The sequence below is a fragment of the Protopterus annectens genome, chromosome 6.part1, assembly GCF_019279795.1.
Source record: "Protopterus annectens isolate FY-2018-M chromosome 6.part1, PAN1.0, whole genome shotgun sequence".
Lineage (NCBI taxonomy): Eukaryota > Metazoa > Chordata > Ceratodontiformes > Protopteridae > Protopterus > Protopterus annectens.
In genome coordinates, this window is record NC_056738.1 from 185,575,072 (window position 1) to 185,601,821 (window position 26,750).

Sequence of the window (26,750 nt, forward strand, 5' to 3'; positions counted from 1 at the left end):
TGGGAGAATGAAACCCTGTACCCCAGGTACAGCAGCTCACAGCCTTAACTCTGCATCAACTACCAGACTCTTAGCCCTCACTCCCTACTGACCATTAGCCTTCCCCAACGGTCATTCCCTATCATTAGGTAAGTGTTTAAAGCATCAGTGGAGTCATTGACATATTGTACTTTGGTCTTTTTGGCTGCAGTGTTTAGGTCATTAGTAAAAAAAGTTAAACTGTAGTGGTCCTTTGATGGATATAGGAAGGAAAGAGGAGATTGTGAGGTCGGTTCCTGAGCTGCCTTTATGGAGGATATTTTAAAGGTGTTTTTCCATAATGTGGAGTTATTTTTTGGATAGAGCAGTTCATTATAATCAAGACAGGATGTGCTATCTACAGCAAGTTTGAGGTATTCAAACGTTAAATGGGCAGGGGCAGTAGGTAGTTTTATTGGATATGTTGGCATTGGAGTGAATGTGAAGGTCTGTTTTGGATTTACTGATTAGTAGTAGTTTTGTTTTGTAGGAGGGAGGTTAATTTTTAAAGAAATGCTTTGGGAGTTGCTGGTTGGAGATGGGCTCAGTTGGGCTGATTTTCCAGGATTGAGCAATGTATCTATTGATTTCCAAACTTTTTTTGGATTGTTTGATGAATTTTGGATGTTGTTATAATGAGCTATATACGTCCTGTTTTTTGCATTGTATACTTTGGTTCTTTAACTGCTTGTATTGTTGCAGGGATGTTTGAGACTTTGTTTGTAGCCATGACATCAAGGGTTTGTCTCCAAGTTGCGTGAGTTGCTTGCTTTTTTATTATAAGTTAACCAAGGAGCTGGTTTGTTTTCAATTCTTTTGGTTCTTAATGGTGCTTGATTTACCAGGATAATTATAACTGTATTAGATGTGTCTACTGCTTCATCAAAGGGAATAGTTTTAAGTGGTGCACTGTACTGGTCAGGAGCAGGCTGGAAATAAAAGTTTCTATATTGAAGTTACTGAGGTTTTTGATTGTTACATTGATGAATCTTGTGGGGCTGTTTGGGATGTCTGAAATTGTAGCCTAGCTATCATGTAGGGTGCCACTTCCTGGCAGCATTGTTTGGTGTGGATATTCGAGTCCAATGTAAGATAGATTCTTCAGATGTTACCTTGATAATTCTAGTTTGAGTCCTCGACAGAGAGAAGCCATAGAGCTGAATTGAGTGTGTTAGGTTTTCTAGGGCTATCTGTTTCTGAGCAAGATGGTTTCCAGTGTTATGTTTGCTAAGATCCAGGAGACGGTCTCTTCTAGGATGGGATTGCTACCACGTGGTATGTATAAACCTGTGATGGCTAGAGATTTAAGTATTCAGTTGTGAGGAATGAGAAGTTTGGTATTGTTGAAAGTTTGTAGTATCATGGTAAGTTCAGAGATCTAAAACATTTCTGTAGAAAACAGCAGCTCCACTTTTTTGTTCTATCTAGTCTAAGTATATTATAACCTAATGGGAGTATTTCTGTATCTTTAATAATTGCCTTTAACCAGGTTTATGTGGCTATTAAGAGATCAGGGGAATAGTCTGCTATACAGGCATGAATTTCTGTGATTTTGGTATAGAAATTTCTAAGGTTACTATGTATTTAAAGTCGTAGGTGGTTAGACAGGCAGCCTGTTGCTGTTTTGGGATGTGTGGGGTTGGTTTAGTAGGGAGGGGTTAGATGAGTGGGATCGGAATTGGGATGTATATCCCCTGCCAGTATTATTGTTGAGTTAACAGTGTGGCTGTTAAAGTGCTGCTTATATTTGGGCTTGAGATTATACGTGATTTTGAATAATGGTGGTGCATGGGTTGCATGCTTATATTTCAGTGTGCTAATGTAATTAATGTTGAGCAGGCTGGTCTAAGTCTCACTCTTTATACTGAAACTCTTAGGCAGGTACTAATACTCAGAAATACTTGTGTGTAATGAAAAAGGATTCAAATTAAATGCAAAAAAAGGCAGTATTGTCAGATTTTGTTGATATCACCCCCCCCCCCCCCCAGCATACGGTATAAACAATACCCCACTACAAAATGGAAAATATAGCTGGAGTGCTTGAAACATTGGTTAATGATTCCCTCTGTTTCGATCATCATGTGACAACAGTGGTTAGGAGTATCCTTAGTGTAGCTAATTGCCAAGAGGAGAGGTCCTCAAGATCTAATTAAGGTCTTTGCTCCTTTTATATTCATCCTTGATTAGACTAATTGAGTCCATGCCCTCTCTGTGATGTAAGTCACTAGACATAATACAACAACTAGAAAGGCCCCAGAGGTTCCTGAGAAGAGTATGGGCTTAAAGACCCTGAGCTACCAGGAGAGGCAAGGAAGCACTGTCCCATTATTTAATATATTATATACTTTTTAGGGAGGCATTAAGCTCTGCCTTCTTTGCCATTGCTGACAGAGTGGTCCTGGATTTTCTGCATCTCCACAATTTAATAGTTCCACAAGTACTAGAACTAGGGAACTAAATTTTTCAGCAGCAGATAAATAAAACCATGGAGAGATGGCTTTATCACACTGAGCCCTCTCCCACCTGTGGGCCGAAAAGGTGTAAGTGCTCACAAGACTTGATTGCTTTGAAATTCCTATGCTTTCTATGACTGCACTAATAGTTCCACAAATATTAGAACTAGGGACCTCTAGACCTGAGACCTCAAGGTGTGGCATGTTTTCCAAGCCGATCCTTTGCAGGCTTTTCCTGTTCTGCCATTTTTCTACAACACTGTTTCACTGGATATTGACTACATGAAGTTGCTGAAGGCCATGCTGTAGAGACGAATGGGATTTTTTCTAGTAGTTTCCCATTCTGCTCCATTCTGGACATGGATAATGCTACCATCCGTATATTCTAGCCTCCTCATTGAACCTAGTACCATCAAAAATTATGTTGGGACTACCTGTCATTCTGCTGACACTGACACAGAGACATTACTTTACTGTGCTGTAGCTGTGCCAGCTGTCTCTAAAACATTTGACTCTTGTCTGAAACCCTGATATTAATATTAAGGCAGGAGCATCCAGCCTTGCCCCGAGTGCTTTTCCAGCTAGTGTCACTATTTCATGGCACTGGGACAGAAGTTCTAATCCCTAGCAGGATTGAAAAAGGAAGTCCAAGCTTTAGTCTACTTGTGCTTCTTTCTCCATTTATGCTTCCCTACTGAGGAGGCAGGAAGCACATTGACTCCACATGTGAGTCTGCCAGGCTGGACACTGACAAAGGAGGTGAAGTTGATGATACATTTTCCACCCCATCATATCCTGAGATTGTGCTGAAGGAGGTATTTAAATCAGTCACCCATGTCATCTTGGGTGGATACCCTTTGAAGGACATGGTAGCTTTGCTTCCAGGGAAGTGTGGAAGTAATCTGTAGTAGTGGCCTCCTGTCCCTAGGAAACTGGACAAGATCCTCTGGCTCCTAAGGGTAGGTTCTATTGTGTGCAGAATCCTGTGGTGGACAGTTTTACTGCTGCAACAGCTCTGATGAAGATTCCAAACCCACATAACCTGTGGTGCATCATCCAGAGGAAAAGTCAGGAGTGGCTAACTATTTCAAGAAGCAAGTATAGACATCCTCCACCTTTTGCACTTTTGGCAGTTAGCTACCAATCACAGATGCTGAGGTACTGTAAGGCATTGGAATAGGTGTCGGAGCTTAAAAGAGCTCTCCATTCTGACACTCTCTCTACTGTAACTATCCTCACAGTGTGCCTTACTCATAATTCAACAGATGTTGTGGATGCATGTGTTGTTGTAGTCTCCTTGTTTAGGGATTTTGCAGAAGATTCTAAGATGACATTGTCGCCACTGAACATCTCTTCAGACCTCTCATCAAGGAAAAGGTAGAGGCAAGTAAAAAGGCTAAACTCTTTCAGGCATTTGCATAAAGTTTCCAACTCCTCACTTATTTTCTCTGACACAAAATGGATTGCATCAGATGTGGCCAGCAGCAACAAAGTCATCATACAGGAAAGAATCAATGTGATTGTCTGGATGGCTTTCATGGGGTGGGAATCGCCTATCTAACACCTAAGAATATTTGACCATACCAGGGGTTTGCATTCCTCAGTCCAGGGGACTTGGCAGGCAGCCTGAGGTCTTGCCTGACTGCTGCAGAAGTTCCCTGACTGCTCTATCTGCCAGTGTGGCAGCCAGTCGCATGCAATATGTGAATATTGAGCATGGCATCCAGAGGCTATATAGCCCCTTTTATCTCATAATCTTAACCACATACCCTTCCCTTTCCAGTGACCACAAAATTAAAAGAAAAGAATGCTAAACAAGGTCTTGGGACTCCCTTTCAAAAAAAGCCATCCAGGAGGTCCCACCAGGTTGGAAATGGCCCAGATTATACTTCAAATTCTTTTTTTTTTTTGTTTTAGTGCCAAAAAAGGCCAAGAACCTCAGACATAAACAGCTGTAGTCATTTTTCCACACACACAATATCTGTATGGTCAAGATGTTTCTTCCTTGCTTGTCAAGAGGAGATGTGCTTGCATGCAACGATTGCCAAGGAGTCAGGGTGGCTTTTACAGTTTTGGAGAAGAGCCAGGCTGGGCTCTTACTTTGGGCTCTTCTCTGCTGCGTTTTATACAATTGATTTGTTTTAGTTTACACTTCGATATTTTAGTCAAGTTTCTTACTAGAAACTTGTAGTTGCACTTGGTGCTCTAAGTATCAGTAGGACATGGCCGTGTTCACTGTAGCTGTTGATGGACTGACTACACAGACAGTGGCTCTATACAGTCTCCTTTTTTGTATCAGATGCTGTCAGGTGTAGGGGATCAGGTTGGCTTCAACCTGATTATCTGTGTTTTTCTTTGGTGCTAGTTTGGGTATGCAAGACACCTTACTGGTAGGTGTTTGGTGTTTATATGTATGCTAATTTGGTACTGTCTTTTTGGGAAAACAGGTTTATTTTAAAAAACAATACTTGGTCACAATATATTATTCTCTACAGGCGTTTTGTGGATGATATTTTTATTTTGTGGAATGGGAATGAAGTACAGTTTAATGATTTTTTAGTTTTCATTAATTCATCCACTTCCTTTTTGCGATTTACGGCCAATAGTTCATGGACTGACATTGACTTTCTAGATGTGCATTTAGTTCAAAGGAATGAAGGTTTTTCCACACACCTGTTTAGGAAGGATTGTTGGAGGAACACCCTACTAAGCTTCGATAGTATGCACCCTAGGCATACCTTTCCCAATATTATAAAAGGACAGGTTAGTAGGGTTTCTAGAATTTGTACAGATGAAACATTGTTCAATGTTGAGGCTGATAAATTGATTGGTTTGTTTAGTGAAAGAGGTTACAACAAATCCATGACCAAAAGAGTTATCCAGAACAGCAAGATACATAGAAGTGATAGGTCGACACCATGGCTGCTCTCTGATATGCAAGACAGTTCATCTAAGTCAAATAGGGGCATATATAAAAGGAAACCTCAAATTATGTTCACCTACAGCAATAACATAAGAGGGGTCTGTGATGTAGTCCGAAAGAATTGGAATATTCTAACCACTGATGATAGAATTCATTCCATAGTAGGGGAATATCCCTGTTTTGGCTTTAGAAGAAATAAAAATCTTAAAGACATTTTGTCTCATGAAAAGTTAACTGATATTAAACATTTCAAGGCCAACCCAGGTACTGTTCCATGTGGTTCATGTAAAGCTTGTGCTTATATTAATAGAAACACTAGCTTTGTTCATCCAGTTACTGGGAGGGTTTTTGAGTTTAAAGCCAGGGCTACATGTAGGACTACAGATTTAGTATATATGGCAGAGTGTGATCAGTGTGAAAGCTTTTATGTTGGAAAAATGAATTGCATGTTTAAGGTTAGGATTTTACAACATCTGTCAGCTATTAGGAATGCTGATACTCATAATGCCCTCTATAGGCATATAGAGAAACATGCACAGCACAGCTTTAGATTTAAAGCCATTGTTAATATCAGGTTGAACAGTAGAGGGGGTGATATTAAGAATATAACCAAGCTTAATGAGGCCAAGTGGATTGTTGAACTATTGGCCCATAGACATCCAGGTCTCAATGAGATGATTCCAATGAAACCCGCCCTGAAAAATAGGCGGGTGTGTTATTGAATTTGATTGGCCATGCTTTGTTTTAAATTGTTACTACTTTGTTTGATGGTTATCTGAAGAAAAGTTACACCCGAAAGCGCTCATCTGCAATTGTTTTTACTGCTTACTGAAGTTGGATTTGTACAGTTTTTTCCTACTTGACATTGGATTTTATTAAAACCTTTGGACATTCAGCAGTGTTCTGCAACATATTTTCTTCATACGTGTTTATATATATTACATGCCCAGACCATCACAGCTTGTTCTTATTTTTTGTTCTTACTCTTATTTTGTTGTAAGCTAGTTTCTTATGAGTCATTTCTTTGGTGTTCTTTTAGACTTCTGTTTAGAATTGATCTGAGGTGATGCTTTCTAAAAAGTTCCAGTTTCTTGATGTTGGTTTTCAGGAGAATCTACAATATTATTGTCTGAAGTAGAATGGGTGCTTTTTGCCTCAGTGTTTGCTGCCTGTCGTGCCTCCCTCTGTTGGACTAGTGCCTATTAGTTCACATGCAGTGGGTTCCCCTCCCAGAAGTGCATTGGTGAGAGCCATCCAAAGCAGCAAGGATTCTTTTGTGTCTTTGCCAGCATTCCAGCTAGGATGGCACTTTGGTGGCTACAACCCCCATGCCTTGATGGAGTGGTAGTGTTCTGCATAGCTGTGAAGATCGCCAATGCCTTACCCATGTGGGTAGATGTTTCCCTGTGTAAAGTTTGAAGGCTGACGGCAATGGGTGGCTTAATGAGCCAGATACCTCCTCCCTGGCCATGCATTTGCATTGCCAATTGTCCTTTGAAAGTACATGGGGTATGTGGATAGCTCTGTCCCCCTGTCCCATTTTTGTTTCCACCACCATTTTCTACATTGTTAAAAGCTGTGTTGGCTTTTAACAACTTAAGAAAATGATTGTGGAAAAAAAAAGTGACTTGAGAGTTTCATCATCTATCCTGTTTGGTTGTGTACGAGAGACAAGGGGCCAGATTCCAAAAGAGTTGTTCTCCGTGCAAGTCTGCCCTGATTCCAAAAGGCTTGCTGTCAGTGTAAGTGATTTACTTCAGTTAAGTATAAGGCCCATCTGTAAACAGACTTGCACCTGGATCCAGATTCCAAAAGACCTGCTTTCAGTTCAAGTGGTCACTTACACTGAGAGCAAGTCTTTTTGAATCTGGGCCTAAGTTATTTAAAAGTTTTTGATTTTATGTTTGCTTGTTACTTAACATTAGCTGAAGTTTCCATGTCACTTGTCATGACTTTGTTTTTGGAAAGGTTTATTTTTTAGTCCAAATTGTTCAGTATCTTTATTGTAAGGAATTTAACCAATTGAGCTTCTGTGTTGTTGCCAAGTAACTCATCATCTTTAGCACAGGCTTTTGAACACCGAGGTAGAAATCCATGCTAATTTGCCAAGTAGTGTCCAAGAATTCAATATATTGTTATATTGCATAGCATTGGAGTGACTACACATCCTTGATATACCCCAGCCTTAACGTTGAGTGTCTCTGATAATTATGAATGCATTTGCACTCTGCTGTGAGTGACCATGTTTCATTTGATATCAGTCCAGTCATTTGATTATCCTTCATTGTGAAGTGGATTCTGTAATAATCTTCTATCCACACTGTTGAAAGTAAAGTCCACAATAGTCATGGCTGTTCCTGAGTTCCAAGCCACCTTTTTTTTCTGTCAGCTGTCTTGGAACAAACAAGTTTTCTGCGCATCGATGGCCAGGTCTGAAGTCTGCTTGGGACTCTGTATTGCTGTTCTCTGTTCTCCGTTATAACTGGCATTAAAACTTTACTAGCTGTTGATTGAAGGCCCCTGCATTTCTGAGAAATTAGTCTGTCAGCCTTTTACTGAATTGTTAAGGGAACTAAAATGTTTCCAGCCCGTTGGTATGGTTTCACACTTCTGTGTGTGTTTGCCCAGATTAACACCATCAGTGTTTTGAGATTCTGCTCTCATATTATCAAATCCACTTGCTTTATTGCTTTTTAGTTTTTTATAAATATTTTAATTTCTTGTTTTGTTTGTGGGTCTGTCCTGATTATACTGGGTCCATATGAAAGCTGCTTCTTAATTAAGTGACTGTCAAAGTGGTAGTGTAGAGTGGTTCAGCAGTTTTTCAGTAAGTATGCTCCAGCTTTTCTACGGTGGTTTTGAGAATGGAACCAACCATCTTCAGATCTGAAGATTGTGGGCTGTGAAAGTTTTGTGCTACATGCTCGTATGATAGTATACAGTTTGCTCAGATCATATTTTGACCATCTTTAGTTTCTTTTGCATTCATCTGCCATCATTTTTATCATATATTTTGAATTTTTCCAGTTAGCTTCATATACCACTTCTGTTACTTTCATTGTGTCTTTTGATTTTTTTTTGTAGTTGACTTCAGTGTTGTGATTTCCATGGTTGTGAAGTTGGTTTGAATTTTGTTCTTTTCCTGAAGCTGGAGTTTTCTCTTAGCGTTTTGTACTTAACCTTTTGCACAATGGCATGTGGTTCCCCTTCTGCACAGTTTCCCAATCATGTCTTTTACATACTGATTTTTTTTTGTTTTATTGATAACCTTAAATGCTTTTCCCTATACCAATGTCACAGACATTTCAGTTGAACTTTACTTGTCTGTAACATTACAATAGTGATGAGTGGGTTGCATCCATATACGTATTACTGCACATGCATGGGTGCTGTCTATTAGTCTGTGGATGCACTTGCACACTATCCCTATGGTGACTAGTGACACCACTGATGGATACAGTAGAATTACACGGGCATGCTTTAAAAAGAAAAGTTTGCATAAACTGTCTCAATACAGTTGCAGTGACGTACATATAAACATCAAAGTACTACACTGATATTGTTGTTTTTTGTCGTCTGCTTTGTGGGCTTGGTAAATAGTCTGATTTGAAGCCATACATCGGAATATAATAGGTAATGATCCAACTCAATGCTTGGCCTCCTTAAAAGCGAGCGCACACAAAATTGTATATTCTTTGCTTGATTTTGATGTGTTTATTCTTGCTGAAAGAATATAAGCTAAATGTCTGTTGTCAGGGCTGCGTAATGATGTTAGCCAGCCCTGATACTTGAGTATACCTTATTCCAAAAAGATGTTTTAACTGCTGAGGAAAAACAAGATTAAGTCTTTTGGAATATGTGAAAATGGTGATGAACCTACAGCAACTGATCATAAGAGGATATTGTTTTAGAACAGGATGGCTTGTAGTAAGACAAAACTAAGGCATTTTGATTTTTTATACAATGGTTGCATTAAGCATATGCTGCATAATGTCAGTCAGTTGCCATTCCAGAGCAGAAGTGCTGGAAGCTAGTTTGGAGTGATAAGAATAGTATACATTTATAAAGCAAAATTGAATTTGGGCATGCCTAACTTGTAGGAACGGGAAAATCAGCAGAGTATCTTTTAACTGTTTAATTGCTGACGACTAAAGGATTTTGTCAAGTGCAGTTTTTAATCGGGTATGTTAACAAACATTTTGTCCTGCGTCAGCTGCACATAATTGTTTTTTTTAACATTGTGATCAGTGAATGGGAGTGACTGTGTGATTGATGTATCTTGGTTTTATAAAGATTATGGAATTGTCATTTTGCTTTTACTTCCAGAATGAAGAAATGTGATACATGACAGTTGTAAATGGAAAGGTTCTAACAGCTGCTAGAGCTGTTCATTCTTGATGTGGCCAAGATAGCAAGTAATTAGCAGTACAGGAATTTTGCTTTGCTTCTCCTATACATTTTTGACAGGATTAAATTGTCATTTTCGTCAAAAATCATTCAAATAAGCTAGAATATCAAATATTGTCTTGTCAGCACTTCAAGATAAAAGATTTACCAAATGAAGATGAACTACTCTGAAGTAGTTTTGCAAGAAAATTCAGTGAAGAAAGAGTTAGTCTATTCTTTGTAGTGTACAAGACCTATCCTTAAAACTAAATGAACTGGATTCCAAAGTGGACAAAATAAAAGAAGATTGTACAAAGCAGATTGAATTAATCAAGGAAGTAGTGAAACGGAAATTCTAGATATCTCCTATGGAGAATTCTATCACTGACATAGACAGCATACTTACAGAAAGAGAACATTGATTTTATGCTTCAAAAAAACAAGTTCTTAGAAAAAAAAATTGACCTAGAGAATAGGGCGAGGAGGAACAACATCCATATTTATAGCGTCCCTGAGCAACTAGAAGGACATAATGTGGTAATCTTCTTATCCACTTGGATCCTTAACACATTAAACCTTCCTGAAGCCCTGTCATTTGGCATAGAGAGGGCTCCTAGATCTTTGACTGTAGTGACACCAAGCAAAAAAATGTCAAATCCAAGCTCTGTTAATAGTCAAATTTATTTCTAGTCAAGACAAGGATCTAATTTTGAAAACATTCTGGTCTGCTTCACCCTTAAAACTTGATGATTCTTTCATTAGATTTGACAGCGACTATTCCTCTCTGGTAGTTTTGAAAAGGAAAACTTGTATTCCTCTGTTATAATCACTGAAGAAAGCCGGAATAAAAACTCACCTTATCTACCCTGCAAAACTAAGATTATTCTTGCCATAGGGGGAAAAAAAACATTTGATTCCTTAGAAGATACAGTTTCCTTTGTCCAGAAAATTAATTTACTTGCACTGAGGTCCATATCAGTAGAATTATCTTTAAATAGACAGGCTACAAGAAATCACTGGACAGTTAAGAGAACAAAAAAAAAAAAACCTCAGACAAATAAAACCACTTGTTAGCCTATTTTAAGACATAGAATATAAATATTTCTGAAACATTTTAAATGAAATCACCTAACGGTAATATTTTTCTATTTTCCTTACATTAATTTCAGTTTACAAGTATTAGTCTCCCTGTTGCAGTCTTTCCACTAGAGGGAGTAAAGTATACAGTAATAAGCTTATTTAAATGAAACTATTATGAATCTAAAGAGAAATGCCATACTCTTGTTTTAATTTTTATTGTTTTTCCTTCTGTCACCTCACTCTGTCCTTTTCAACAATAATTTAGTAACTGAGTAACTTTAATAGAATGAGTCTGGTTTGGGGGGTGGTTTGACTATTGAGAAATGTATGTGTGCAGAAGGGAATGTTAAAACTCTTTACTGTTTTAATTTTTAATGTTTAACACGGTACTTGCATATAGTGTTACTGACCGTGTGGGGTATAGTTAAAATGTGTGCACTGATGTGTTTTTAATCCCCTTTTCTATCGAGTGGTATTATTAAGGTTGTATAACTTTCACCTGCTTATTTAATATTGGGGGAAAAAAACAAAAACAAAAAAAAAGAGAAAAAAAGTTTTCAGTTAAAATGTGGCTTGCAGAGTGTGTCCATGGCCCTTCTGTGTTTAAAAATGCTCTTTCCAGTCTATTTTCCTGCTGAATTACTTCAGAAGAGTTTAGAGAATGCTTTTAGCTTGCCTTCAACTTCTGTGTCTCTGCTTCACTCTGAATCCTTCCTGAACATTCCTGAGTTAGAGAGGAAGTGTAACGTGATCTCTAACCCCTCAGAAGCAGGAAGCTTACAGATCACAGAAAATGATTGCTAAAATGGACTTTTAAATGCTGTAGCTTTTAAGATGATATTTCCCAATATTAAAGACAAACTGTAAGTAGTGCAATTTAATATAGCAGTAATTCATTGGACTTTGAATGGCTTACTTTAGCTACATACACTTGGAACATCTGTTTAATTATTGAAGGGGGAACAAGTGAAATGATGCATAAAGGATACATATTTGATGTGGGATGCTATCCTGTTCGGACATCTACATTTATGGTAGGTACAAAACTGTACTTTCTCATATAGTATAATTCCTAGTTGAAGCATTTGTTCATACTAGGTAATGCTGTAGCACCACTTTATTAGTCAGAAGACTCAGATGTGTGTCTTTTATATTGGGAATAGTGGAATAACATTAAGTTGAAAAACAGATGTAATTTTATTAAGATAAGTTGTATTTCTGCATAAAATACAGACATTAGCAGTCTGCTTTGTAATTCAGCATTGTTAGATAATGAATATGAATGTAAATAACCAAAAATCTATGCAGGCTGTTTTCACAAGCTTCTAGTCTGTGTGAGAGATTAGATGAGAATTTCTAGTCACTTATGAGGTTTTATAGTGAATGTAAGTAATTTTACATAGGCAAAATGTTAATATAGGTACTGGTTCATAACCTTTTTACAAAGTGTAGTAAGTACAGGTATTCTGTTTGTTATACATTGTTGTACATGTAGGACATAAGTGTTGTTCTGGCTAAATTATAGGCACATGTACCTTTAAAAAGACTGGGCCTTCACCTGCAGGACTCCTGTGCCTTTTTGTCATTCCTCCTTTAAGCAGAGTCCTGCAGGAAAGACGCAACAAACTGATCCTTAGGTCCTTTCTTGGGAGGGCTCTTCCCTGCCAGTCGGCTCCATCTAAATAGTTAAATCAAAGGCCCGCCCAGGCTTGTCTCTGCCGCTCTGGCGCTCCTCGCTCCGAAGCCGAGAAGTGCCGGCCCGCTGGAGCCGGCCTTGCTTAACCTTCGCAAAGCCGGCGGCTATCGCGTCATGCTATCGAGGCTCGGCATCGGCGCGCCGATATGCCAATCATGTTATGTGGTGTCGGCCATCGCGCCGGGCTACACCGTGCCGGCTTTGATGGGGCTCGGCCGCTGGCCTGGTAGAGTCGAGAGGCTCTGTGAGCCCGGGGTCGGGGGGCGACAGGACGGCACGGGGTTCGATGGCTCATTCCAGGAAGAGCTCCCCGTCTCCTTCCACTCCCTGGGGTTGAGCTTAGCCACCCGCCTTTCCCACGAGCCATCGGAGCGGCTCGGCATCGATCTTCAAGGCCGTCATCATGACCCCAGGAGAGCATGGACCTGATTGAGGGGTCACTTAATGGAGGTAGTCAGTGCAGCTGGCAGTTATATGTTGGCAACAGAAATGTTATAGTCCATCCTTCAACTGTTACAGTTTCCCCCTCAACCCAAGTTCCTCCTTCCAACTCTAGTCCCGGGAGGTTGGAGCTGGAGTCTGGAGGAATGTTGATACCTCACTGTTCCTTCAGCCTACACTTCCTGTTCCTTCAGCCTCCTTCTTCGGATTTTCTTCGGTGCTTCCATGGTTTCCTCCGGGAGTGGGGGCATCGACCCAAAAGGCCTTCCTGTTTCTAAAGTATTGTGTCCAGATGGCTTCTTCTCTCATCTCTGAAATTTATACTACTTTAGGGAAAACAGTGTGCTGCAACCCCTAAACCATTAGCCCATAGACAGAGCTTATTCTACTTCTACAGCTTTCAAGCTAGACTCCACTGACTTTCACTGCAGCGCCAGCTGTTGCTCACACCTCTTCTTTTGCTCCCACCCTGGAATTGACCTACTCCAGGGACCTTGTTATCAGGGCCTCCACAGTCCCCTGAGCCTATCTCATTGAGCCACCCAGGACAGAGGTGCTAGGATCGCCGGTCCCATCAAGAAGAAAGAAGGCGAGATTGACAACTATTTAACATGCTGTGTACCTACCATAAACTTCCTGGGCTATCATAGCTTCTCCTCGCCTCTTCTTTCTTAAAGTGCCCTCCTTCCCTTGCCTCCCTGAGACTGAGCCGATCAGAAAATCATGCTGAAAGCCATTCCAGACCTGGGTCCTTCTCCCCTCTGTGGTAAGTTTCTTTCTTCCTTTAACTCATTATGTACTCATAACAGTTTATTAATTCATACAAATATTTCAGGTATTAAAAATGGTCTGAGCATATCTTCAATATGATAGTTAACATATATAATTAATGTTAATTAATATAAATGAATAGTTAAAGTTCTTCTGTTTGATAGGTCTTATTACATAGTAACCTTGTGTTTTTTTTTTCTTGTAATTTAACATCTTAAAAAGTGTAAAATATTTAATCTGATGATGCAAGTCTTTATTCATTCTGTACTGTTAGGACTTCAGTTCCGTCCTCGGAACTGACACGGCTGGTACCAAGCTCGTGCCAGCCATAAACTCTTAAGACCTACCCACAAGGCCCCTCTCGTAATATCCTCTGATCTTGTTTGCCGCGTTCCTCGTCAGATGTGCCAAGCCTTGTCTCAGCTAAGTGTTAGCTTTTTTTGTGGTTATTTTGAGTCTTTAGTGTTGGACAGTTATTATTGTCGAAAGTTATTTCTCATCTCTACCTTCTTCTTTTCCTGACTAAACCCTACCCACTACCTTGGTAGTTCTTTCGTACCATCGTTGATACTACTACTACTCTCCCTACCTTAGTAGGCCCTCCTCTTATTTTGTTATTTCTTAGTAATTATCTCTTGTTGCTAGTTATAGTTTGTTGTGTGGTGTTATAATGGTGGATAAGGCCAAGCTTGGGTTCAAACAGTGTTCGGGCATAAGATGCCCAATTCTGACGTCACACCAGGTGTGTTTACTGTTTGAGCGTTGACCACCTTAATGTTTCTTGGGATATTTGTTCTAGCTTCAGCAACGCAAAAACAAGCTTATTCTAAAGGGTATGCTGAAATCAGCCTTCACAGAGGTTCTTTCTGGGATGGAGGTCTCACCACCTCCTAAGCATAAGGAGAAACAGAGTCTTTTGGTTCCGACATCCCCGTCCTCCTCGGAACCGAGTCGACACCGGGCTCCTCCCACGCTGTTGAAGTAGACCGCTTCCACACCAGGGTCCCTGTCTTTTCCCTCTGTGCCGCCTTTGATTCTGACTCAGACTCCTTCCACTGTACCAGCCTCTGCACCAACCCCCGCGGTGCCGACTTTTTGTGACACAGGCTCCGACTACTGTACCCGCATTGGTACCATCCCTGGCCACGGTGCCGATGTCTTACACGGCTCCACTGGTAATGACACCTTCAGTTCCGAAGGTCGAGCACCTTCCCAGAACTAGGTATTCGCCATCTTATGACCCCTTTTTGGGACAACAATTTAGTCCTTTTCTTGAGAGACCAGACTCCCCATCGGCAGCATCCTTCAGATCCACCAGGAGTTTTTCGGAACAGGATGTAGTGAGGATTGTGGACCAGCTTCTGGCAGCTAGAAGATTAACCACCCAGACCAGGTCTTCCCTCCCTCCCTCTTGGAGCAGAAGCTGTCATGGCGTATTCTCCTGTCTATCCTCCTCCGACCTCCACCCAGGTTTCGGAGACTTCGGTACTGATGGCCATCCCGGTGCATACTGTCTCTGCTCCGACAGCGGAGGCATCCCTGTCAGCACTGATTACTCTTGGTGCAACGGCTCCTTTGGAACTGGCACACTCTCGGAGCAGTGATTGGGCTGTTGGCACCATGGCACCTAGTTCAGCGCTTTTTTTTTTTTTCTCTGGCGTCATCTAGGTCTACAGCTGTCCTGGCAGCTGCCGGTCCTCTTGGAGCTCCTCACCTGGAGGTGGGCTTTTCGGGGTGGGGGGTGTGACCCCGGTTTTGAGGGCATCCTTCTCTGTTCCGGGCCTGCTTTCCAGGTGATAGAGAGGGTCCTTGCTTCAACAGGCTTGCAGTTGACACCATTGGAACCAGAACCCCCCCCTCTGGCTTGCAGCTGTCCCACCCTCCTAGTCTGGAACCTCGAGCATGGGCGTCGCAAGACCTGCCCTTCAAGGGAACCCTTTCTCCGGTGTCCTCCTCAGAAGATCCCCCTGGGGAGCCACCCCGGAAGAAAGTTTGCAAGAGGAAGCATCTTGAATCCCCTGAGGAATCCATCACTGAAGGCACATATTGCGATGAGGGAGAAGGTTCCCCACTGTCTCCCCCGGAAGACGTCTCATTTTGTAGACCTTCTCGAGATCCTCAAGCAGAGGGGAGACTGGAAGCCCTCCAATCCTTCGGAGGAATCTGTGCTCAGGCTTTCCATGATTGGCCATCTACTTCCTGGGTGACCCCACCTGCAGATGAGGTCATTTGAGTTATTGTGCATGCTTGGAAGGCCCCGGACAACATAGAACCCATCCCCCGGAGGCCAGATAGTTTTGTCCATTCCTGAAGACCAACCCAAGTGGTCCAGAAAGCTGGTAGTCTATTCCATGGTCGTGGCGGCGGCCACCAAGAGGGAACTGGTGAAGACAGTTCCACTGTTCATCTCCCGAACAGGGAGTCTCTGGCTATGCACAGACTAGGGAAGCAGACCTACTCTTCAGCGACCTTTGCCATATGGTTGCTGAATTACCTGGCACACTTTACTTGACTCCAAAGAGATCTAATTTCAGAAATGTCTGCCTTTTTGGCGGAGGTACCGCCTGAGGAGGTGCGTGATACTGTTGCCTCTCAGCTAGCTACCGTGGAATCAATCTCCAACTCCTCAATGCACTTGATTTCTCACACTACTGAGGGGGCAGCTTGAGCAGCCGCATCGGGCTTCGTTATGAGACTGCATGCTTGGATGCATTTTTGTGACTTCGTGGACCCCTTTAAATTTTCCTTTATCAATGTGCCTGTTGATGAATCTTCCCTTTTTGGTAACAAAGTAAAGAGAGACCCTTTCACATAGTGAGAAGGATGGAATAACCTCATCTGCTGTGGGCATACGTTTATCCACCCCTCAGAGGTCCTACTCCAGGAATCAGAGGGGAGGAAAATTGTGGTTCGAGAAGTCCCAAGGATCTTTTCATGACACTTGTGATGAGCAGTCCCCCCAGGGCAGAGAGGGCAATTCATCTGGAAGACTCCCCTTTCAGGGCAGAGGGGGTCCACGCAACCAGGGCGCTAGAGATTCCTTCTCTGGCCGACCCTTCCACCGCTCCTGAATAGCGGCCTGATTGCTTTCCTCTGGAAGCAGTCGGGGGTCAGTTTTCTCTGCACCTACAGGCCTGGCACCTCATAACAATGGATGCGTGGGTGCAGAGAGTAATGTCCAGAGGCTATCATATCCCATTCGACCTCATTCCCAGACCCATAAAACGAATCCGATGTCCCACCTGGTCAGAGGGAGGCTGCAGCCTTAGAAATCAAAAAGCTGCTAAGAAAGAGCCATCCAACCAGTCCCACCAGACCAAAGAGGATCTGGCTTTTACTTAAGGTTCTTTTTAGTGCCAAAAAAGACAGGGGACTGGAGACCAATCCTGGATCTCAGCTTACTAAACAAATTCATCAAACCTCAAAACTTCCGGCTGTTCACAGTACAGTCCATTCTCCCCTTTCTGGGGAAGGACAACTGGATGTGCTCTTTAGACCTCCAGGATGCGTATTACCACATAAAGATGGACAAACGCTCCTGGAGATTTCTCTGCTTCTGGCTGGGAGCCAATCATTATCAGTTCAGGGTACTGCCCTTTGGTCTCTCAACAGCCCCCAGAGTGTTCACCAAATGTATGGCAGTCGTAGTAGCTCATCTCCGACTACCAGGATTCCAGGTGTTTCCATATATAGATGATTGGCTCTTTACCACCACAACCAGGAATTATCTCATTCTCAGTCTCTCAAGGCCTTGCGCTTTGCCTAGGTATCATGATCAACATGGACAAATCACATGTCTCCAACAAGAGCACTGGAATTCATTGGAGCAATCTTTGACACCAATGTCCTGTCAAGCTTCCCTTCCTCCTCACAGGCTTTCAAAAGTAAGAAACCAGATTCAAGGCCTCCTCCCACAGACATTTGTACCAGCACACCTTGTACAACAACTATTGGTCTCTATGGCAGCAACCATTACCTTAATACCACTGGCAAGGTTGCACATGAGACTATTACAGTGGCTCCTTTCATCACAATGGTCTGTCTTAACCCACCCACTCGACCACATGATACGCCTTTCAATTCTTTGCAAGAAGGAAATGCTATGGTGGATCAAGCCAGAAACAAATCTTTGATGTCGACCGTTCTGCCTTCCCCAGCCCAGGGCCATGGTGACCATGGACGCTTCCCTGTTATGGTGGGGGGGGGGCATTTCCAGGGAAAGACAGTCCAAGGCACCTGGTCCCCCATCAAGGCAAATTTGCACATCAATGTCCTGGAATTGAGGACAGTTCTCTTAGCATTGCAAGCGTTCCATACATCCCTTCCTTCCGGGACTATTGCAGTTCAGTCGGGCAACATGTCAGTCATCTGGTATGTCAACAAACATGGCGGAACCAGTTCTTAACCCCCTGTGTTGGGAAGCCATGAGAATTTGGAATTGGATGATGGCTTCCAACCGCTTTCTCATAGCAACGCACATTCTTGGGAGTTCCAGTCTTATTGCTGACAATCTGAGCAGGAACATTTTGATGCCTTATGAGTGGTACCTCAATCCAATAATAGTGGATCAGATCTTCAGACGGGGCAGGCCGTGCTGCGACCTGTTTGCTCCACACCTAAGCAACAAATGCAGAAGCTATTTTGCCCTGATCCTCCCTCAAGTGGAGTCACTGGATGCTCTGACACACTATTGGCTCCTGGGTCTACTGTATACCTTTCCCCCATTTCTCCTCATCCCGAAATTTCTACAGAAAGCTCAAAGATTGAGAAGCAAAGTGATCCTCATTGCCCCTTATTTGCCCCGTCAAGTCTGATTCCCATTCCTGTGGCCTCACCTGATTCATAACCCGTGGATCCTGGATCAATCCCAAGGTCTGCTGTCTCATCCTCGGGGACTGATTCACCCCAATCTCCACAGCCTCAAGCTCGCATCTTGATTTCTCCACTTCTGATGATTGCCAGGCTACCTGATATTTCATCCCGTATTCGCGAGATACTTCTGGCTTCGCACAAACCGTCCACCAGAAAAATTTATTCCAGTAAGTGGACTAGGTTCTCTAGATGGGCCAAAGAACATAATGGACCCCTTTTCCATGTCTGTTCAGAAGATCTTTCAATACCTCACTAACCTGTTGCACGCAGGAGCTTCAGCATCGGCAGTTACAGTGCATTTAGCAGCTATTGCAAACTTTCACAATGGAATTGACAATTCATCTGTCACACTGTGCAAAACCTTCATGAAAGGAGTATTACATATTAAACCTCCTGTCAAGCCTCCTATAGAGCCATGGGACTTGACGTTGGTGCTTCAGTCGTTAACGAGTCCTCCATTCAAGCCTTCTAATTTCCTGTGATATCAAATTTTTGTCTTGGAAAACTCTACTTCTAGTAGCCCTTACCTCAGCGAGAAGAGTATGAGTTGCAGGCCTTGAGTATTAAGAAACCTTACTTGATTTTTCATAGGGAAAGAGTGTCCCTATGTACTGACCCCTTCTTTTTGCCCAAGGTTATTTCTCTTTTTTTCCATTAATCGATTTGTTGACCTACCGTTTTTTTTCCCACCATTCAAATAGAGTGGAATGCCTTCTGCATACCCTCAATGTTCATAGGCAATTTTGTTTCTACTTGGACAGAATTAAATCTTTTCAGAAAAACAGGTCAATTGTTTGTGGCCTTTGCAGGACCCAGAATGGGTAAGCCTGTTTCCAAAATGACTTTATCTTCTTGGCTCAGAAATGCCATTATTTTCATCTATCATCAAAACAAAGTTTCCTTACCTTCCAAAATGAAGGCGCACCCTAGTAGATCTATGGCTACCTCACTGGCTTTTCATTCCAGAGCCTCTATGGATGATATCTGTGCAGCAGCCACTTGGGAAGACCTTGTACCTTTATCACTAATTATAAATTGGATATGGCCTCCAGGGGATGAGCATCTTTTGGTTCAGTGGTGCTCAGGAATGTCCTCCCTTAGGGCCACCCAGGACTCCAGTAGCTGGGGACTCAGTAAGGAATGGATAAAGATTTACAACATCAGATAAAGAAGTTATGTCTTACCATAATGTTCCATCTGTGTTGTAGATCTGTATTCATTCATTACTTCCTGGACTTCTGGTGGACTTTAGGATTTCCTTATTAGTTAAGGTATCTGCTCAGACAGAGCCTCCTACTATCACTATTATTACTTCTATACTATAATGGGCAAACTCGATCTGAAGAGACTGAGAGGGGCATTGTGGGTAGGTCTTGACTGAGAGTTTTTGGCTGGCGCGGGCTTGGTACCGGCCGTGTCAGTTCAGAGGACAGAGCCGAAGTCCTAACAGTAATGAGTGAATAAAGATCTACAACATGGATGGAACTTTATGGTAAGACATAACTTCTTTTTTAGAAGATTTCATTTTATGTATATAGAAGAGTAGCAACACTGTGGTTGTGTTAGGGTGTTGTTAGTAAGAGGCTTTTCATAAAGCGTGGGCTACTTTATTCCATGTTGGAAGTTGAAATGTTTTCAATTCTGAATTTTTCACATCATCCTTATTGTTAGTCTATAACAAGTTGTTCTTGTGTTAGCATAATGCTTAATGCACTAAATCATTTCATAGTAGCTTCTATATCTATTGTTCCAATAGATGCTAGCATATAGATTTAAATATAAATGGGTTAAATAACCCTTTAAAGCGGGGTAAAGCAGACATTATTTTTCTACACAAAACTCATTGACGATTTAGATTGTTATTAAAAGATTATTCAGTTTTAACTGGCTCTCAGTTTGGTTCAAAAAGAAGAGGTGGTTTACCTAAAATAGTGGATTCCTATTCTGACAAGAATGGTCTGCTGTGATTGGTGGTAACAGAAATTGACAAATACTGTACCCTTATAAATATCTATTAGATTCATGGGATTAGTTCTAAAACAGTTAAGAAATTCTTAGATATTATAACACTGTATTCTAAAGGAGAAATGATGATAGCTGGTGATTTTATCTGCATCCTATCAGACAAAGAAAAAGTCTACAGATGTTAAATCAGGCTATCTTCAGTAGTGAAACATTTAAATCATATTAATACAATGTGTATGAGAAGTATATTGTGTTTAAAACTCAATGGTTCTTTAAAATATACTCACTAATCTTTTAGATTTGGGGCTGAAACCAATATAAAAGTATTGTTATTCAGTACATTATACTCCAAAATAGAGGCGGTGCTAATAGTTTCATGTTCCTTATCTGACCACAATGCTATTACATTTAAATTAACTTTGTCCAAACAATTACATTTCTTGCCAAAGACTCCCTGCATGTATTAACTAAAATAAAAGGCTTTAATGAATTGGTTATTAAAAGAGAGAAATCAATTTATGGAATTTTAAAATTTATGGAATTTAACAATAATGATGAGGTCACTGATATCATAATGTGGGACATGTTAAAAGTTTACTTGTATGATAAAGTAAAGAACTGGTATATTTGTAAAAAAAAGGAATGGGATAAAAGTTAAATGCTCTTCAAGCTGAAATTGGTAAATTAAAATTAAACCTTAAACCCAATGATAAAGCTAAATCTAAATCAAAAATGCCTAGAAATCTTACATCATAGGATTTGCATTAATCTAGAAAAGAAAATTAAATTGCAGTTGTATTCAGTAATTAGATTGAAAAACATGAATAAAATAAACCATATCAAGGAGAGTGTTTGTTTATAAAGAAGGGAATAAGACTATTAAAGCTACAGATCTGAAAGATACATATTAAAATGTTTTAGCAAATATTAAGAAATTAATAAAACAGTGTCATACCTGAGTAACAGCAACTTATTGGATTGTTTTTTAAAAGAAAATATAAACTATCAAAAGAACAGAAAAGCAAGACTGATAAGTCATTTTCCTTTAAGGAACTAAAAGACCAAATTAAAAATCTTAAAACTAATAAAGCACCAGGTAATGGACGGGATAATTCCTGAGCTATATAAACCTTTACCTGACGTATTTTTAAATTTTTTAAATGCTTTTGAAGAAGTTAAGAGCACATCTAATATTCTCTCATCATGGAGATGTTCTCTTATTACACCCATTTGAAAATCAGAAAAGGACCCTGCATTAAAGTGATATAGGTCGATAAGAAGAATATAACATGTAGTCTACAGGATTTTCATGTCTATATTAGAAGAAAGATTAAATCAGATGCTTATTGGTTTAGTAAATGAAGATCAGGCTGGGTTTATAATTAATAGGAAAGTTGAAGATAATATAATAAGACTTCTTTTTTCTTTGATTTAATATGGCAAACAATAATAGAGTTATCCATAGTAAGCTTAGATATGGATAAAGCGTTTGACTCTCTGAATTGGTCATATTTGTTCATAGTACTAATTGAAAATTACTTTTCCAGTGATTTCATGAAGTTAATTAAAAAGCTTTATGATAACTCAATTTCTTTTGTCAAAATAGGCTCCTTTTTATCTAGCCCCTTTGATATCTTAAAAGGTACCAGACAGGGATATGGTCTATATCACTTTATCGAATGGCTATTCAACAAATAGCCATTCATTGAACACCTATTTAGTGAAGCCGCTCTTCATTGAACAGCAAATTTTAAGTAGTGCAAACAAGAGGCTGGCCAAATGAGCAACTGCAAAAAAAAAAAAAAAAAAAAAAGAAAATTAAACCCTGCCAAGGTGGGTGGGGGGCTGTGCCTCCCACACTCCCCGCCCTAATTAAATATATGAACTCTGAGATTGCACTACAGTGGGGAAAAGGGCAAATTCCAGACGGTGACCAACCTCATGTTTGCCCTAGTTAAAATTCGCCATTCGATGAAGTGGCTTCGCTGAATAGGCGTTCAAATGGCTATTCTCCAAATAGCCATTTGACAAAATAATGTAGACTGCAGGGATACCCTTTATCTCCTTTGCTATTTGCACTTATATAGCCATTTGCTAACTACATAATATTTAACGTAAACATTAAAGGTTTTAAAATGAATGAAATTTTTTCTTTTAAAATTCTACTTTTTGCTGATATTTTTTCGTTGGCTCGTATAGTTAGCTATGTGGACTGTTTTGAAAAGATTTCAGGTCTGAAATTTAATCACACTAAAACAAAAACCTTGCTTGTAAATAAAATGATAACCACTAAGTTAAACTCTTACAAACATTTTGGCTGGGACAGTTTACAGTTCAAATACTTAGGAATTACTATTGAGACTAATAATAAAAAAATCAATTTTAGTTAAACTTCCAAAGCCTAATTGATACAATATCCAAATTAATAGACAATTAGAATAAATTATTTTTCACATTTGAGGATAGACGTCCGTTGATGAAAATGAGTCTTACCAAAAATCTTTAGTCAGTCATGAATTCTTCCCCTTCTAAAAAAGTTTAAAAAAATAAATTGTTATGGTATCCCCAAAAAGCAAAGAATCTCCATAAACTGACCCATCAAAAGTTGGGAGGAGGGAGGCATTGGTTTCCCCAATATTGACTTTAATAATTAGAGATTTAGAATATAATACGCCAGTGGCATGACCCCTCTTATGCTTCCTGTTAGAAATCAGTACATGAAACCATGCTAATAGATAATAACAAATCTGTAATAGAAACTTACACAAATTTGCACGTCGGTACCTTTTTTGGGTTTTAAAAGATTATATATTAAATGAAAACGGTACGTTTACTGTGTACCCTTTCATAAATAAAGTGCTATTATATTCAAGTGATTTTGAATTCAAATTATCTAATCAAAGATCTACTAATGATATTTCCTATAGATTTCACAAATGGATGCTTAATATATTTTAGTACAAAAATGTTTGACTTATAGTAATTTATTTATTGGGATCAATTTCTGAACGGGAATTGAATACACTCAGCTGATTATCTGATTGCTAGATACAGTCTGGAAAGAGTTGGCTAGATATACAAACATGTAAGGAATATATTCAAGACAAAATTAAAATACCATTAGACTTCAGTTTGTTCCCCTGATTTGTTATATTAGAATTGGTCAACAAAAATAAAGAATTTTCTGAGAAAAGTAAGAAACTATCTGTAAAATCTGCAGGAAAATCGGTGTACTCCCTGGAAGATTTATACATGGAAATTTTTACACAGGGTTTTTCTAATACCCCACAAAATTGTTGTTTATATAAATCAGAAAAAAATAAAATGCTGGAGATGTAATGAAGCCCTTGATGCAGATTGGGTTCATATGGTCATAGAATGCAACATAATGTCATCTCTCTGGACTGATTTTATGAGCTTTTGCCAAGCTTTGTGGTCAGATAATTTTACTGTTACAGATTCCTTGATTTTGTTCAATACCCCAATCCCAGATTCCAGTATCACAAATACCTCTTCTTTGGTCTGTCCTAGCTGTTGCTAGGAAAGTTTGAACTAAAATCTTGAAATGCAAAACTACTCTGTCTTTTACTAGTGAAGTTAACAGTCTAACCAAATCTGTTTGTTAAAATGAATTATCGACCATAACAATTAGAACTAGAAATGTAAGTCAATACATAGCCTGGCAGAAATTTAATGATCTATTAGAAAAGTACTAATAGTTTTGTTTATATAATTCTTGTTATGGACTTTTGTATATAGTGTTTTCTTTTTCAGATTGTTGAATTATTGTCGGAATATGTAAAATCAAATAAAAACTAAAAAAAATAAATGATACACTGTAATTTGTGTATTCTGCCAGTTCTACCTTTTCATGTCTTGGCCTTTTTGACAGGGCCTTGACTATATTATTGTTTTCTTTGTTGTCTTCACTGCCTGATGATCATTGTATCATTTTTTTCGCACCTATCACTGTGGAGGGGCAGCCATCTGGGTGTATTGAATGCCATATGCCCAGATGCCCCACCCAATGATGGCCCATAGGCAGGGTATGCAGTAAAGAATAAGTGCTGCACTACTCTTGACTTCCATAAGGGGCTGACATCAGCAGGGCTGTCCCATTCTCTCACATCATAAACTGTGTGATTGTTGCCCTGGATCTTCCAGGAAAATCAGCTTTCATGAATGTGCCCCTGCGCAGGTACCCTCATAGAGGATGGGTGTGCCCATCTTTTCTGCTAGTGCAGTCGAGCTTCTGATCCACTGCCATAACTCTGATCGTAGTCCTGACGTGGACCATAGTCAGGGTTTTATTGCTCTCAATGCCACCAATACGGTCTGTATTAAGAATTGTTGCGATACTTCCCTAGTGTCTTGTGCCTTCCCATTATTTCTGAGTTGCTGTGTGACCTGATTGCCTGGATTTGCAAGTAAAAATGCTTTATATTCCTCCTTGATTGATCTGTAACATGTTGTATTAGCCTTCCATGTCCTCAACATTTGCTAGCAGTGCACTTCATTACTGTAGTACCTATTCCATCTGTCCATGTTGTTCCTCACTTTAGACATTCTGGCCTCCTGATCGGTTGTGATTAAGCCAACTAATCTTCTCTTTGCAGGCTGAAACTGAAATTGGTCATGTGTGATCAGTGCCCTACCCTGGTTATCAAATTCAAGTAAATAAGTCGCCCTTCTGCATAGCTGTTAACTTTTGGCATGGTCCCCATTTACAGAGGCAAAAGGTAACCAGGAACAACAACAAAATAACATTTTTTTTTAATTAGTACTATTGACTTAGAAAGTTGATTTAAAAAGATGACTCCTTAAAATGCATTTTCTGAAGTAAAAGAAATCTTGCTAATCATGTTCAACAGTAATCCTTTGTTTTATCAAAAAAAATAATTTTGGGAAGAGCATTCAGACAACCCTGAAAAATGAGGGCCAGTTATGAGATTTTCCTTTTGAGTCAGTTTGGTTCAGTCCTTTTAGGATGAAGCTGTGATCCTTGTCAGTTTTTGAAAGTGAAAGTTTAGAACTGTCTGCGGTGTTCTTGTGTTATACCACTGACTTGTATATAGGCCAGTTATTTCTTCCTAAGAGAGAATGCTCTTGTGTCACAGTATCTGCCTGGGAATACATGCCTGACTGCATTAAGGACTCATATTTGTTTATAACGGCTGTAGATGTTTTCATCTGAGCTGCATTGCTTGAATTGTGTGAAGCAAGAGGGCCGTTTCTCTTATGTAAAAGTGCTCTGTAATATCAGCGATCAACTGTTACACTTAAGGTGTTAATTCTTAAGTGAGAGAGAAACGGGACTCTCAAATTAACAAATGGCCTTCTGCTTTCTTTTCAGGAGTGAACTGCCTAGCATACGATGAAGCCATCATGGCCCAGCAGGATCGCATCCAACAAGAGGTAGGGTTGTGAGTGCTCAAAATCAGGTTCTTTACTAACCTGAGTTGACTGTCGTCCCCCCCCCCCCCCACCTACTAACCACTGTACACAGCACTTAAAGTGCTTTAAAAATCTGTATTGGTTTTGAAAAACTAAACACTTATCTTTTGACAGTTTTGTTTATGGTGTTCCTTCTGAATAGATAACACTTGTGTATGTGTTGGGTGGGGTCTTTGGTTTCAGTACTGAAGAAAGAAATAAAAAGTGGAAAAAACATTTTTTTTTCAGATAGCCGTTACAAATCCTCTTCTCTCAGACAGACTGCCAGTTTCCTCTCTCTATAAAGAGTATGCAGAAGAAGATGACATTTACCGAGAAAAAATTAAGGTGAGTGTAGTTAGTTGGTAAGGTAGCAATGCACCATATTTCTTAACTTGATTGAAAATTTGATGATGATACTGAAAGAATAAGAAATACTTTGCTATGGTTAATTTTACATAGTAAACACTTTGATTGCGTTTAGCTGTAACTGTTCATTTTCCAGGAATAAAAACAATTGCTGTAACTGTTCATTTTCCAGGAATAAAAACAGCCCAATTTACTTGCTAATAGCAGCATATGTGAAGATCATGTTGAGAGTGGAGTCTTTTTTTGGCTTCTGTCAAATATCCACTGACATGTTTGTGATGGCCCATCCATAAAAATATGAAGATACAGACTGAAGAAATGGGCAAAAAAGGGTCCCCGGTTT

General features: G+C 40.0%; 1 protein-coding gene across 5 annotated transcripts in view; it reads left to right on the plus strand.

Moving 5' to 3' along the window:
- Positions 1-26,750, plus strand: part of OTUB1 (OTU deubiquitinase, ubiquitin aldehyde binding 1) — a 669,979-nt gene that overhangs the window by 94,279 nt on the left and 548,950 nt on the right. For 3 of the 5 annotated variants that reach the window (XM_044075629.1, XM_044075633.1, XM_044075632.1), the window contains exons 2-3: positions 25,959-26,020; positions 26,288-26,386. In XM_044075629.1, coding sequence (XP_043931564.1) covers positions 25,959-26,020; positions 26,288-26,386 — 161 coding nt within the window. Of the gene's footprint in view, positions 1-11,658; positions 11,724-11,775; positions 11,895-25,958; positions 26,021-26,287; positions 26,387-26,750 lie in introns of those variants that run through there. The other 2 variants (XM_044075631.1, XM_044075630.1) reach the window with 2 other exon arrangements.